At 33.8% G+C, this 12,809-nt stretch overlaps 1 protein-coding gene across 1 annotated transcript in view; it reads left to right on the forward strand.

Moving 5' to 3' along the window:
• ST18 (ST18 C2H2C-type zinc finger transcription factor) overlaps nucleotides 1-12,809 on the forward strand; it is a gene marked incomplete at both ends in the record, with an annotated part of 171,501 nt that overhangs the window by 94,859 nt on the left and 63,833 nt on the right. Inside the window, 3 exons of the mRNA XM_079533679.1 lie at nucleotides 3,163-3,266; nucleotides 9,215-9,269; nucleotides 11,138-11,168. Coding sequence (XP_079389805.1) covers nucleotides 3,163-3,266; nucleotides 9,215-9,269; nucleotides 11,138-11,168 — 190 coding nt within the window. The remainder of the gene's footprint in view (nucleotides 1-3,162; nucleotides 3,267-9,214; nucleotides 9,270-11,137; nucleotides 11,169-12,809) is intronic.

Consider the following 12,809-nt stretch of genomic DNA (forward strand, 5'->3'; position numbering starts at 1 on the left):
GGATTTCTCACACATATGTGACAGTGAGGATCAGGACCTAAATGGTGATTCACATCAGTATCCTGGTATGACTCACGGATCATAGTAGGCTAACACTTCAGAATCAGTACACTGGTCACATTGCACTAGAAATAGCTATAAGCCAAAGAATGAACTGCATAGATTCCAAGTGATTTCACTGAATCATTACATTAACAAATCAAAGAACTCATTGATTCGATTTTTGTGGGTTTATGAAGTTTATCATTCTGGTTTAAGTGAGGTGCTCCTTGAAGTAGAGGGAGACATTCTCTCAATCTGCATAAGAGTTGAAGAATAGGCAACAGTTATCATCTGTAAATCACAGGTATTTTTCTTTCTTTCCCTATTTATTAAAATAGGTAAAAGAATTCTTGCACATTACGAAAAGGTTGGGCCTACATCAATATATGTATAGTCCTAAGGGGAAGGATCCCTCCAAAGAACATTGATTGACATGAATTATTTCTGTATGAAAACCATCAACAGTCCTATCATCAAAGCTTTCAGTAGACTAGATAGATGATTTCTGTGACATCTTGAGGGTGAGATCTTCATTTTCCAGTCCTCATTGCACCCACTGCATTGCTCTTCCTTCTCCATTCTTTGCTATACCTCAAAATTCATCACATGTTCAATTTTTTAATGGATAAAATATACTTTAAAAAAGCATTTTTCAATGATATGTTGTATAAGATTTAGATGTAAATCAGAACCAACTTTTCCAAAATTAATTTGTTTGATACCTGAAGCATCAGATCCCTGCATTGTATTTGAAAAGTATGCAGCTTCTTGGCTTGTGGACAGGGATGACACACAGTTTGTATTCCATTTGGGGTATGTCACATCCCATGACACAGAATAATCCAACACAACCTTTTATAACATGACAGATGTATGATATTGTATTAGAATTTTTATGAAACACTGTATCTTAAAATCTGGGTACTCACCCACGAATCGGCTGTATGGTTGCCAGCACCCTGTTATGTGAAAGAAAGAGAAAATAGCAAACTTACTAACCAGTAACTTCTGCTTTAGTTAAACACATAAGAGAGGTCAAATTTTTTTGCTTTATATGAAGTCTTGCTTTTCTCCTACTATAATGCTTCACTTTTCAAAGATAGCTGATGATGTTACAGACAAGACAGATGGGAGTAAAAGAGCAAATGGCACTTTTGCATGTAGTTTTCCAGCACAATTTTAAACCCTCCTCTCTAGCCCTGACCTATCCCAGACTTAAAAAGAGAGCTTTCTTTGTATTAGTTTATTATGTAAAGTTAAATGCAAAAAGTTCTGTGTATTTTCCTGTTGTGTACTTTTCCAAGTGGATCTCAGCTGTGCTGTCTTAACTCTCGCTCCCTTAGGATGAGAGACAGCAGATGGGGTTAGGGCAGAGGGCTGATGCTTCTGACAGCAAACGGCCTGGTTGTTGAGTGGAAGCTGTGAGCGTCAGGAAGCTCCTTTTCCCCAGAGAACCAACAAACCACTGAAGAAAGTTGAAAATGAGCCCTTTGAGAAACGCTATTAAAAGTAGTAAAAAATTGCAATTGTGCAGATGATGTGCTGCTGTGTGGTTATTCGGATGCTAATGAGTTTGACATTAGGGAACTCAAAGGGTTTACAGCTACTCCCTTATGTGATTTAGTTCTTTATTGGCAATCTTTGAGAAAATAAATGAAAAATATATTGCTAATAAATGCATAGCATGATAGGATTTTTGACCAAAACCTGTTAAGTTTTAGGCTTAGGAAGTGATTTGTTCACTATTGTAGCTATTCTTAAGAGATCTTTTGTTTTAGGGTTAGTGTGTTTTGAATAAGAACAAGACAAGACAGGTAGATAGTGATAGCTTTAATATTCCTTTTGTGTTCCTTTTTTTTCCTTATTTTTCTTGCAAATGTTGAAAAAAAATAATGGGGAAAGAAGGCTTTGAGGGTAAGCAGCATCATTTTCCAGAAACATATTGGCTAAAAACAGCTTTAAAAATCTTCTCAGTACTAGGCTGTTTTGCTCTGTTTTTTTTTCTTCCCTCTTCATCATGTTGCATCTGCTGTCTGTTTTGCTACTTTGTAAAAGCCTATTTATTTTAATTAAAAGTTATTGATGGGATTCAAATAATATTCTATCTATTGGGACTCAAGCTGAATTTAGTTACTCACTAAGATGTTGCCTGCCTGAGAATCCATTTAAAGTGAGGCTTTCCAATTTCAGAAATGCAGAATTACAAGTTTTATTGGAAAAACTTCATTGGGTACAATTAAAGAAATAGTTAAGTTTCACCTCGAAGTTCCAGAAATTTATCTGCAAACTTTCTCATTAAGTAGAATAGATAGAATGAATTAGATAAGTCTTACTAAATACACTGTATACTGTTTGAAAGCTACCCATAAAAATTGCAAGTGAAAGTAAAATTTTATAATTTGATTATTGATGGCAGGAGAGATATGTATATTCTCTGTGTAATAACTAATCACAGACAGATCTGATCAAGTTGCAAGTGCATTCAACTTTCTTTAGGTGTTTGAATGGTGTGGTTATTCCTTATTTCTGAATGCAAGGTTATCAGTATTGTACACTCAGATAAAAATTTCAATTCTCTCTCATCATTATTGTTGGTTTAGCATGAGTTTCCTTACAGAAAATAATAAATATTAAGAGTGGAAAAAAATCAAAGACATCTCGTATTTGGTTACAGTGAGAATGTGGTCAGACTGACCAAGTTTGAGCATGGATATTCAAAGCAAAATACATAAATAGATTCTAAAAAATTCAATGATTTTATTTACATCATTACTGAAATATTTTAGACTGCTTATCGTTTATTTCATACCATGTGCTAAATCATATTTGACTTTGGATTTTTACATAAAAACTGTGCTTTTCTGTATGTGTTTTAAGAAAAACTTAAGGTCTATGTGATAAACTATTGGAGAGGGCAGACCATATTTTAAAAGTAACACAAGAAATTATTTCTACTTTTTAAAAACATCATGTGCCTATGCCACATTTTTCATGAAAAAATGATAATTAAAAAAAAAAGAAAAAAAGAAAAAAATGATTCTTTGCCTAATATAAAAAGTGTCCTCTTCCATCTATGTTTTCTTTAGTATAGCTGGTTTTTGGTTATATTTTCTTTTTCAGAGAATGAATTTCAGGATTATCTGTTAAATTGGGCAAGACGTCTTGGGAAGAGTGAACCTGGTCCTTTAGAATCTGCACATATTGTCACCCAGAAACACACAAAGGTGGGATAACTTCTTTAAAAGAATGAATCTGAATCAAAATGCATCTCCATAAAAGTATTAGATTACTTTGTAGTGTTTTGTGCAATATGACTATATTTCTTTTATAGTATCTGCTGTTTTAAGAACAGAAATCTTAAAAATCAGGTATAAAAATAATGAACTATTCAAAAAGATGGAAACTTCTGTAAATATGTAGAAATTCTATTTTTTTCATTTCTGAACTATGTTTCTTAAAATTAAATGCCAACAAGAACACAAATATATTTTAATCTATATGACTTCAAAAGTAAGAATGTATTTCATAATGCATTGCTTAAATTCAATCTGAAGAATAGCTTATTTGTGAATTTATTTTTTTTTTTAATGAATGGATATTGATTTACTTTTGTTACTGTACATTTACTGAAAGGTCTTTAGATGTCAAGGCAACACTTTTTTTTTTCTTTCTGTTTGAATATTGACACAGTCTTTCTTCAGTAGGAAGAAAAATGATATTTAGTACACAGTAGCCCAGGAGATAGTGACAAGACATTAAAGTACATGGAAATAAAAGTAGAGGAAACAAGCCCCCAGAAACTAGGATCATCTTATGCCAAGCTGCATTTTACCATGGTGTACTTTATAATTTTTCTGTAAATTTAAAAAGCTAGCAGTTGCCCCTAATTTCATAAAGCTGTATCTCTGCCCTCTAAAGCCTTGGTAAAGCAGACTAATAGAAATACTTGGCACACATTGGTTACCTAAGGGAATAATAGAACTATTTGCTGTAGTCGTTTGGCAAAAGGACATAAACATATGGCTTTGGTTTATATTCAGCACTGCCAGTTGTGCAAAGTTGCATGGATGAAGTATACAACAGCAGTGACAACTCAGAAATCAGAAGTGAGAATCAAAATAAATCATCCTTGTTACAAAGTTATTCAAGCTTGTCCCTGACTTAAGGTTTATTTTGCCACTGAACATTTTCAAGTGGTGATTTTAACATTAAAACATTATCTACATTTCAAAATTATGTACAACCCACAGCCAGTTGTTGATTATTTATGTTATACTTTATGGTTTGCACTCAATGGATGTACTTGCTCATTTTATTTCACAAGAAACAAACACATGTGAACTAGTTATTTCCATGCCATTCAACTTTCTCTGATAGAAATGAAGAATAGCATTGTGTAAACTGAAGCAAAAGTTTCAAAAATAAAGATGGGATGACTACTTAAGTATGATTCGTCAATATCAAATAACAAGGTTTGTTTTCAGTAGCAGTCTTAAAGAACACTTGCTTTTTTTTCTCCTTCCTGTAAATCAACTTGTGATTAAAAGAAAAGAATAAGCAACTTTAAGCCACAATGCAAATAATGTTCCTGAAAATTGTGTCTTCACATCTTTTACTTTTTTTTTTTATACTTCCAATAATCAGAAGGTAGGAGCTTTCTCTAAAAGTTGCTATACTTGTGCTTTCCATTTTCTTCTTGCTCTGTAATTTTCACTATCAGTCATCAGTGAATTCTTAATATTAAAAAAAAATAAAAGCTATTTTAGAGAGACAGAAAGATACACTTAGTACACATACATGCACAAACAACCGAATGCTACTCTGTACTTCCAGATGTAGGAAGTAGGATGTAGGAAATCCTTTCCATTATGATACTATTTAAAAACAAAACAAAACAAAACAAAACAAAAAACCTTAATGTCAGTATTTTGTTTTTGTATGTTAGATTCTTAAATAACTTGTTGAAAAGAAATAGTAAAATGTGGCTACTAACAGCGTTGAAAAATATTGCTGTAATGATATTACGTGTTGTCACAAGAGACACATGCTATGTCATGTCACCTTGGGGAACAAGTAGCATATAGAGATCTTTGCAGTACAAAGCAGTGTCTGACGTCAATTTTGAAGTCTGTGGCTTGTGTTTCAGAATTAAGGATGGAATTGTGTGCCTTAAAAGGCATCATTCTTTTTCCAGCTAAGTTCATTAGTCAGACGTAAATGTTTTCTCTATACGAACGCATGTAGATTACAAATAATGAAAAGAAGAGAAAAACTATTCTTCTTTTCACAACTCTCAAAATCAGCAAAGTTTTGTCACTGAGAAGTTGCTTCCCATGTTTCATTTTGAAAACATTTTGTTGGAAAATCCCAGGAAAACTTTTTATATCTTACCTCTAAATAAACTGGTGATTTAGTTACACAAAAGGAAAGTGACCACTCCAGGAACATGAAATGCGCTTACGTGAAATCATTCACGCTTGTTCAGAGAGCAGAGCAGAAATTAGAAAATGCTCTTACTTACATGTAAGAGAGAATTTGAGCAGAATTTGTGATTTCGTGACTCCAATCCATTTACTAGGGTCTAGTTACTGCCTTAGCCTTCTGTCTCAACCACAAATGAAGGAAGAAGAGAGGGAGTATCACAATGAAATTCACAAAATCAAACAGAAAGCATTCATAAAGACTGACATTTGTTGGGACATGCATTCAGGAAAAGCATTCAACGTTAACATCTACAGTACATTTCTAAATCATGGGAATATGGCATAACTGAAGGAACTCTGAGGCAGGTATTTATTTCTTAGATGACTTTCTTAATGACTTGGGACTGTGTATCTGCTAACTCTCTTTTTGTCTCTGTGTTTCTGACTATTATCTCTCACTAATTCTTTTTGAGTCCATTAATCAGTTTCAACTCAATTTGAAAGGAAAGTGCTTAGATGAATTTTAATCCTGTCATATCAGACAATCTGCTAATAAGATCATAGAATCTAGCTATAAGATTTAGTGGAATTAGTTTCACTATGCTTAGAATTACTACTCATCACTATTAGATATATTTCTACTTGTGAATCTTGCCACTAAAACATATGGGAATGCAGCTCAGAGTAAAAAATTCCTGGCCATCATTTAGATATTATCCTGATGGAGAAAAACATTTACAGGAGGACATCATGTATGGATTTTATACAGAGAAGAACTAGCTATCTCTTATCTGTTTGTCTTAAGACGACATGTGTACTGGTAGGGAGGGCCGACCATCCTTGAATTTGGGAGCATGAAGCATCATCCAGAGTCCATCCAGTCTTTCCAGTATGCAGCAGTAATAAGATACGTATCTGAAATTCAAATCCTGATAGAAATTGCCTCATAAAAATAGTCAGGCAGAATTTCTTATTTAGTTTAACACTTTCATTATTCCAAGGATGTTTTAAAAGTTTGAGTACTTCTTGCTGACTGCCTATGGCTGTAATTTCATGTAAAACAATCACTATGCAGATGAAAATAATAAGGCAGAATCTTAATTCTTTTCTTTTCTTTTTTTTTTTTTAGTTTTTAAACACCGTATTCAGTTACTTTTCTATAGATTTAAAGCTAATGATGCATGGGACTTTAGTAAGTTGTCTTTATACAGTGTATTCATGATGATTCTTTTAATATGTGGCTTGCAGTGGGCTAAACAGCACAATAAATTTCAGAGTTGAGTTGATTAAACATCTCTCATAATTTCAAATTATTGCAAGGAAAGAAAATCAATAGAAAAATCACCTACATTGATTTTACTGTTGGTTTTCACTCATTGTGCAGTTTTTAAATATTCATCACAGTGTAACATGCTATTTAGAACAAAGTAACTGCTGTTCAGTAGAAGCAGTGGACACTTTCTGTTTCATAATTAAAAGAGCAGCACTGTGATTGGTGTAGTATTTATTATGAAATGATGACAAAGGAGTACCAGTGGTTTTAATAGTTTTAGCTTACAGGAGCTGTTGTTAATTTTGTCTGTAGAGTTGCAGGTGAAATAATGCACAGTGGATAAATAGTCTATATTGGTTTAACTGAACATAATATATAGTGTGTTCTGGAGTTGTTTGTCTCAATAGACTATAGTAATCAAAAGTAATGAACCTATTATGTGCAGGACCTTGGAGAGCATAGAATGGCAGTAAAAGTGTGGCACATAAAAGGTTTATTAAAGGAAATTAAAGTCCATCATTGCCACACCTGCTCCCCTATTATAAGTCTATGGCAGGTCAGTGCCTTCAATCACAACTCAGCATCAGAGAACAGAGCCATGTTTCCCATTACCATTGCAGTCGCATTGCTAAAACTCGCTCTCCAGGTTTTAAGGATAGTGACAAGCAAAGGCTGCCAGCAGCATTACTACGTAAACACAAGCCACTTGTGTTACTTCCCTGCTAATAATCAACAACAGATGTAAATTTAAACAGAGAAAAGATAACATTACCTGGGTTTGAGATGAATTCCAATCAATTTATACTTTTATTTCAGATATCATTAACCTGGGTTCTAAAATTAGACTTCTTCAAGTACATGAATAGCCTTTTCATATACTTGTGTTCTCTCCTACAAATAGGTATTTTGATTCCTGTTGTTATATATGATGCAAAACCACATGCAACAGAGAAAAGGAAAAAAAAAAAAGGGAAAATAGAGAAATGTTTTTTAACCACTATCAAGGCTGACTTTATTCTTTCATTCTCAGGTCAAACTTGTCATATTCTGCAATGCTCATTCAGATTCAGACCTTCAGGACATCTCAGTTGTCTGAGTCATGTAAAACTAAAAACAGAGCATCATCAGATCTTCAAACTCTATGAATAGAAAAAGGTATAAACAGCTTCTTGCATCTTCCGTCTGTGGGGCAAATCAGTACTGCTGATCCTCAGGGAAAAAAAAAGAAAAAAGAAAAAAAAAAAGAGTGAAATAATGGAAAGAGTCTATCAACACAGCTTTTCATTTTGTCACCTTTTGCAGGAAAAAATTTGTAGATGTTGGGCATAGAGAACTTCTGGTACCCACAGAATCTAGTTACCTATTGCCTGAAAGAGTTACATAAATCAGATGCTGATCCATGCAGTTGTTCCTGCATATTGATCTGCAGAATGTTGGATCATTACCATTTCACAAACAGGGAAACTACAATTAAAAACAAAGATAGGTAGTAAGATGCTACCATAATATTAAGAAGAATTACAGAGTTTCTGCTGTTTTGCCTAGGCAAAAATTCCTCATGACAGATTCTTCCACACACCTCCCTGGACATGCTCAACATTACATGGTTAAACAATCTGCTGCATACCACTGCAGCTCTTCATGAAATCTTAATCCCTTTGAATTTCAGGGGTTTGTAATAAAATCCATGGATTGAAAACCTGCCCCCACAATTATGGATCTGGGCCAGATCCAAGACCAGAAGGTACATATTTCCATTGCTAGTTTAGCTGTAGCCAAAAGTGTCATTTGAACAGCCATTCTTGCAAGGCCTCTCTTATTTCAGTTAGAAATCTGATGGCAGCAGCTTATCTTCTTTTTCTTTTTTTCTTTTAATTTTTTTTTTTTATGTAAAATACAAACCTGATCTTATGTTCCTCCAAAGGCTTATACACATTAGAAGTTCTACAAGATTTGAGATTTGATTAAGTGATGAAGTGTTCCAAACTGGACATGTGCTGTAGTCAGCATTCAGGCAAGAGTGTTTCGTGCTCTAAAATGAACTTGTCAGACACAGGTTCCATTGCAGCTCTTCTGATATGCTTCAGTTACAACAGTTATGTAGGATGCCTGTAGGCACTACTGTTTCTGGAACCTTTTCTTCCAGGAGGTGAATGTTGAAAGCAGCACTCACACAACATTGCCATTTCTAACCTTATACCTTCAGCTAACACCTGTAGACCTTGTCATTAAACCTAAAGAGTCACTCATTACCATCACTTTATTAAACAAATCTGTGCCATTAAAGGTATCTCCTAGGTATTTACTAGATATTCACAGATGGCTTTTTATCTCTTTGACAAGATTAATAAGGCATGATTATTCTTCTTTCTATTACTGTCTAGCCTTTGGAAATGTGAAAAAAAAAAAAAGCATTGGAGATTTTTTTTCTCAATGGCAAAAGGAATGAATTAAAGACTTTGTGTTAATATTACAGATGGATGCAGATGGGGAAAATAAAAAGCTGCGCACACGCTCAAAAGGAACCAAGGGTGAGTTAGCAAGCACATTCCATGACCCTGTGCCCAGCACACCATGAAATACGATAGTTCTGTGCATAGTCTCTAATGTGCAGTAAGAGAGTGTGTAGCTTCCTTTGGGTTGCTTTTTTAATCAATGTAGGACACAGACTGCTGACATTAAGAGGCATGTTATTAGCTATGGCTTAAAGAAAAGCAGAAAAAAAAAAAAAAAGCAACTCTACTGTATACTATTTTCTTTGAGCGATTGCAAAAGGAAATAAAGGTTATGTGTTTTATTATGCAAACATATATTTTCCATAGGGAGTAGAGCAAGACAATATTGAATGGATTCTTTCAAAATAACATATCAAACTTTGTCTCAGCCAACTGAATGTTTTTCTGCCTATTGCCATTAGCTATCAGTAAATTACCCGTGTAAATGCTTCAGAAGTAAATTTACCTTAATCAAAAAGTGCAGATGTATGCAATGCAGGAGAACCCTGTGCTTTTTTAAAGAACTGGTACTTGTGTTTGATTCTGCAAAGTTATGTCAGAGTTGTATTTCCCAGCTATTCCTCTCTTTTTATAAGGAACAGATGGAAATGCAATACTGAGAGATAAACAGGCACTTAATGATCTCAACATCTGGAAAACATGATTGACTAGCAATACAGTCCTTTCAGGAGAATAACTTTTTATATTAATAAATAACACTTTTTGTGACTCTTGATAATGATTGAAAAATTGAGATACATAAAAATAAATGTCAAAGATTTGCCTTTCCTGCAAGCATTTTTGCTTGTGACTGTTTTCAGAAGAACAAAGCATCCATCTTCCAATCTGATTTTAAAGGGAGTTTTGCAGTATTGGTATTGTGAAAAAAGGACTAGTTTGATTAACTGACATAACGCAGAAATTCTAGGTTGTTAATATCATGCCTTCAGCTTGAAGCTGTAGTCAGAGTGAAAAATTAAAATGTAGTTTGGCTTAATTCTCTATATTCAAATGACCAAAGGAGTGTAACATTCCAGATTCCACTGAGAAAATGGCAGAGAATATGAGATGGAATGCTATCCACTGCCCATAGATGAGGGGATAAGTACAAAAATGATAAAAATATTAGGTCTCTGAAGCATCCCTCAAAAATGTTCTCTGAAAGCTAAGTAAAAACATATATTTCAGAAGTATAAGAATAGACAACTTAATGTTACAGGATCCGAAAGATATTGAGTAGGGAAGTTATTCAAATCTCAACATTAGAGTATATCTTCTCTGTTAAAAGAGTCTCTCTCTGAGATAACAGGATTTTATATGCATACTCTTTTCACTTAAGAAGATAATTACATCCTTTTAAAATTTATGAATTTTCTTTATACTTTTAATACACATACAAACACATGTATGAACCAGTAGCTCTTGAGTGTTTTCCCAGAAGCTAAAAAAAAACCACAAAAGTTGCCTGTGCAACATGAGAACCACCTGTTGGCTTTGCCAATATGCCAATTATGTTGGCTTATGCCATTATACTCGTGTGGACAGCTTTCGTCATTCCCAAATTGAATTAAAATTCAGAAAAAGCAGAGATTTCTTATGCTTTCAACAAACACATGCCATTCTTTCTATTTATTTTTTTCTTATTATTTTTCATGTTCGTTTGTTTGTTTGTTTGTTTTTTCCACTGAAGGTTATGTTTCAGGTTTCATTCATCCTAAAATAACAGAATTATATGTTCAGTTAACATTTGCCACTGGTAGCTAGAATCCCGTGGTTAGCATGAAATAATCACCTGTGTTTTGATGACTGTTTCTCAATCATCAGATAGGCAGGTGCAAGATTGCAGAAAACACAAGTCTGGAAATGTAAACTAATTCATTCTTTCCTTCTGCTTTTATTAACAGTTCAAGTGGACTCCATAGCTCAAGAGCTCAGGTAAGAATTCATATTATTTATTTTTTCCAATTTTACTTTCTGATTTTATCAATAAATCCGTATCCAGGATATTGCTATCAAATAGAAAATCCAGAATATGCAGTGGCTTAGCTTTGCTCTGACAAAAGAGTGTTCTGATGCAGATACACTTTTAAAATACACCAAAAATAAAAGCAAAATGTTAGCAGTGATTATGCAAGCATAATCAAAAATGATGCAGAATTTGCCTATGTCAAGGCACACAACAAAAAAACCTGTGGCTTATGATCAGTTTTCAGTCTTGTTTTTGTTGTAATAAATATAGCATTTTAGCATCTGAACATTCCAAGAGCCATGAACATCTATATGGTTTTTATTGGATGGCTTTTATAAAACCAATAGTCTCTTGTCTATTTCTGTAAAAATTCTAAATATATTCATTTTTCATCAAGTACTTACTCAGTTTCAACATATTTTAGAAATAGCAGAAAGTACTTTTCAAATTTGTGCAAAGAATGGCATTTCTGTCAAAACTACAGATTCTACAAGGATATACATACAGACCGTCCTAGTAAAGTTTGAATATCTAAATCCTATTAATATGGGCATCAGTTCATAATAACTGGTCCAAGAGCATAAGAAAAATATTATGTAAAGACTGCTATGTTTTCAGGACTCGATCTTGACAGAAAAAGCACTTGGAATTAAATACAAATTTTCATCAATACAAATTCACTCGTTATTCCTCTCAAGAGAAATATTTTCAGTAGGTGCTAATCCCCAGACTTATCCATCCAAAAAACAAATACTGCACCATAAATACTAAAAACATTTTTACCAAAAAACTGTTAAAAGATTTGCTCAAATTAATTTAACTTCGCATACTCAGTCTTCATCGCATACAATTGAGCTGCATAGCAGGTATCTGAAGTATGTATCTGTGGATTCTTCCATTTGGGGAATAAAACCAGCTTCACATGATTTATTAGATCAGTCAGAATGCCACGCTCTCTTAACATAGGGCATGAAATATTTAGAAAAGTTTTCTTCGCAGTTTAGAAATACAAGGGCTGGTCTGACAGTAATGTCTCCCATTTTATTATGTTGGCCCAAGACGTCAAGAGGAAGGTGGTGGTATAGCAGTAGAGGTTGAACCTTCCCGCCAGTATCCCATTACATTTTGTTGCCATGCAACAGTTGGCAGCAAAGGGGCAGTCAGACAGAATGGCATCTGTCAGGGAAGTACAGATGAAGCAAAGGTGTGTCACTGAATTCCTCCATGCAGAAAAAAAATTACACCTATTGACATTAATTGATGCTTACTATATATAGACAACAAACAAATAATGGCGGTGAGTATGCTGAAAAGTAGTGATTTGTAGCAGAGAATCTGAGCTATCAAATACGTTATTGTGCTCTTTGTATCTTTGTCATTTCATGGAAATAAATAGGAAGCATTACTTTCAGAGCATATAATATTTAAAAGTTTTGTTTTATAATAAAAAAGAGGACATTGTAATCTTTTCATACATCTTGAACAAGTGCAATTGTAGGTTAACTTCTCAGATAAATTATTCATGTTGAGTCACTCATTCAGCTCTACAGTGAACCTCATTTTTCTGTATAGCTTCAGTTTCCTGAGATTTAGTGCTTCTCCTTTCT

This window comes from Tetrao urogallus (assembly GCF_951394365.1).
Source record: "Tetrao urogallus genome assembly, chromosome: 3".
NCBI classification, from domain to species: domain Eukaryota; kingdom Metazoa; phylum Chordata; class Aves; order Galliformes; family Phasianidae; genus Tetrao; species Tetrao urogallus.